Source organism: Tachysurus fulvidraco, chromosome 2 (assembly GCF_022655615.1).
Source record: "Tachysurus fulvidraco isolate hzauxx_2018 chromosome 2, HZAU_PFXX_2.0, whole genome shotgun sequence".
Taxonomy (NCBI): domain Eukaryota; kingdom Metazoa; phylum Chordata; class Actinopteri; order Siluriformes; family Bagridae; genus Tachysurus; species Tachysurus fulvidraco.
Genome location: NC_062519.1, coordinates 18927185 through 18929335, shown reverse-complemented (window position 1 = coordinate 18929335; position 2151 = coordinate 18927185). Strand labels below are relative to the sequence as shown.

The window sequence follows — 2151 nt, the reverse complement described above, 5'->3', positions numbered from 1 at the left end:
CCAATGTCTGCTCAGAAGCAACAACCCTGCCTGGGCTGATCTGCCCCACCCCTTAAAGCAAAACAATGCACAGGGGCAGTTCTGCCAGACGTCCTGTCTCTAAAGCCTAGTGGGATGTCTCTGTGTGTTGGGGCAGTTCTGCCAGACGTCCTGTTTCTAAAGCCGAGTGGGATGTCTCTGTGTGTTGGGGCAGTTCTGCCAGACGTCCTGTCTCTAAAGCCGAGTGAGATGTCTCTGTGTGTTGGGCTGCTTTCAACAAAGTTTCAGTAATTTTCTGTGCACATGTACTTCCTGTGTCTGGTCGCAGCTACTATCAGCTTGCTCCCTGTTCTTCCTGCTCCGCTCCGCTCCTGTCCTGTTCCCCCTGAGAAGTGTGTGTGTACCCATCTGTGTGTCTGTGTGTGTGTGTGTCTGTGTGTGTGTACCCGTCTATGCGTGTGTGTGTGCGTGTGTGTATCCGTCTATGCGTGTGTGTGCGTGTGTGTATCCGTCTATGCGTGTGTGTGTGCGTGTGTGTATCCGTCTATGCGTGTGTGTGTGCGTGTGTGTATCCGTCTATGCGTGTGTGTGTGCATGTGTGTATTCGTCTATGCGTGTGCGTGTGTGTGTGCGTGTGTGTATCCGTCTATGCGTGTGTGTGCATGTGTGTATTCGTCTATGCGTGTGTGTGTGCGTGTGTGTGCGTGTGTGTACCCATCTATGCGTGTGTGTGTCTGTGTGTGTGTGTACCCGTGTGCGTGTGTGTACCCGTTGGTATGTATGTAGTATGTGTGTGTGTGTGTGTGTTTATGTTGAGAACTTCACATCATTCTGTGATTATATTAGATGACTGAGAAGCTCCTTCTTTTCCCCCCACAGAGTTATATGTGTTCAGTAGATTATTAATTAGTAGACTGAATCCTGATAAGAACACACACACACACAGCTGATTTGGGACACAGCCTTGCTTTTGTGTTACACTTACTGTTTCTGGGTGTGTTGTGTTTACAGGAGGTGTCGTTACTTCAGTGTACAAACCTCATGATGTTCATGGGCTGGACTGAGTGTTGAAGGGACTGATGGTGTGAGACTGCGGCGCCCCCTGTCTGTGTGGAGACTCAACACTGTAAAAGACTATAGATGTGCTGAGTGTGTGGAAACTCAGGATGTTACACTTCTAACTGCTCCAGGATCAGTGTGGGAACACGACAGATGGGACACGATTCATTCCCCAGAACATGGAGCTTCCTGCTGATGGACAGGGATTGAAGGAGAGACTGGATATTGTTCTCTAGACAATTTTCCTCTCAGCATTAGCTGTCTAGTCATGTTGATTATTTCCCCCTTTTTTTTTTACAAGCCACAGCCACTTCCTATATTTGTGTGTGTGTGTGTGTGTGTGTGTGTGTGTGTGTGTGTGTGTGTGTGTGTGTGTGTGTGACACAGAGTGAGAGAGCTGACTGCATGAGGATCTTCCTTTTTTTTTAGTCCAAGAAGAAAAAAAAGCTTTGGAATAAAATGAATTCTGAACCTGGAATACATCAGTAACATTCTCTTATTTTAGCCGTCCTTGTCTGTATCAGTGCCTGTCTGTGTCAGTGTCTGTATCAGTGCCTGTCTTTGTCAGTGTCTGTATCAGTGCCTGTCTTTGTCAGTGTCTGTGTCTGGCAGTGTCAGTGTCTGTGTCTGTGTCTGTGTCTGTGTCAGTGTCTGTGTCAGTGTCTGTCTGTGTCAGTGTCTGTCTGTGTCAGTGTCTGTCTGTGTCAGTGTCTGTCCGTGTCAGTGCCTGTCCGTGTCAGTGCCTGTCCGTGTCAGTGCCTGTCCGTGTCAGTGTCTGTCTGTCAGTGTATGTGGCAGTGTCAGTGTATGTGGCAGTGTCAGTGTCTGTGGCAGTGTCTGTGGCAGTGGCAGTGCCTGTCTGTGGCAGTGCCTGTCTGTGGCAGTGCCTGTATCAGTGCCTGTCTGTGGCAGTGCCTGTATCAGGTCTGTCTGTGGCCGTGTCTGTCTGTGGCCGTGTCTGTCTGTGGCCGTGTCTGTCTGTGGCCGTGCCTGTCAATGTCTGTGTGTCAGTGTCTGTCTGTGTCAGTGTCTGTCTGTGTCAGTGTCTGTCTGTGTCAGTGTCTGTCTGTGTCAGTGTCTGTCTGTGTCAGTGCCTGTCTGTGTCAGTGCCTG

At 49.4% G+C, this 2151-nt stretch overlaps 1 protein-coding gene across 2 annotated transcripts in view; it reads left to right on the top strand.

Annotated features, from left to right (window-relative positions):
* Positions 1–1516, top strand: part of rbbp5 (retinoblastoma binding protein 5) — a 7067-nt gene extending 5551 nt beyond the window's left edge. For both annotated transcript variants that reach the window (XM_027156545.2, XM_027156544.2), the window contains exon 14: positions 991–1516. In XM_027156545.2, coding sequence (XP_027012346.1) covers positions 991–1043 — 53 coding nt within the window. In that variant the 3' untranslated portion in view covers positions 1044–1516. The remainder of the gene's footprint in view (positions 1–990) is intronic.
* The last annotated feature ends 635 nt before the right edge of the window (positions 1517–2151 follow it).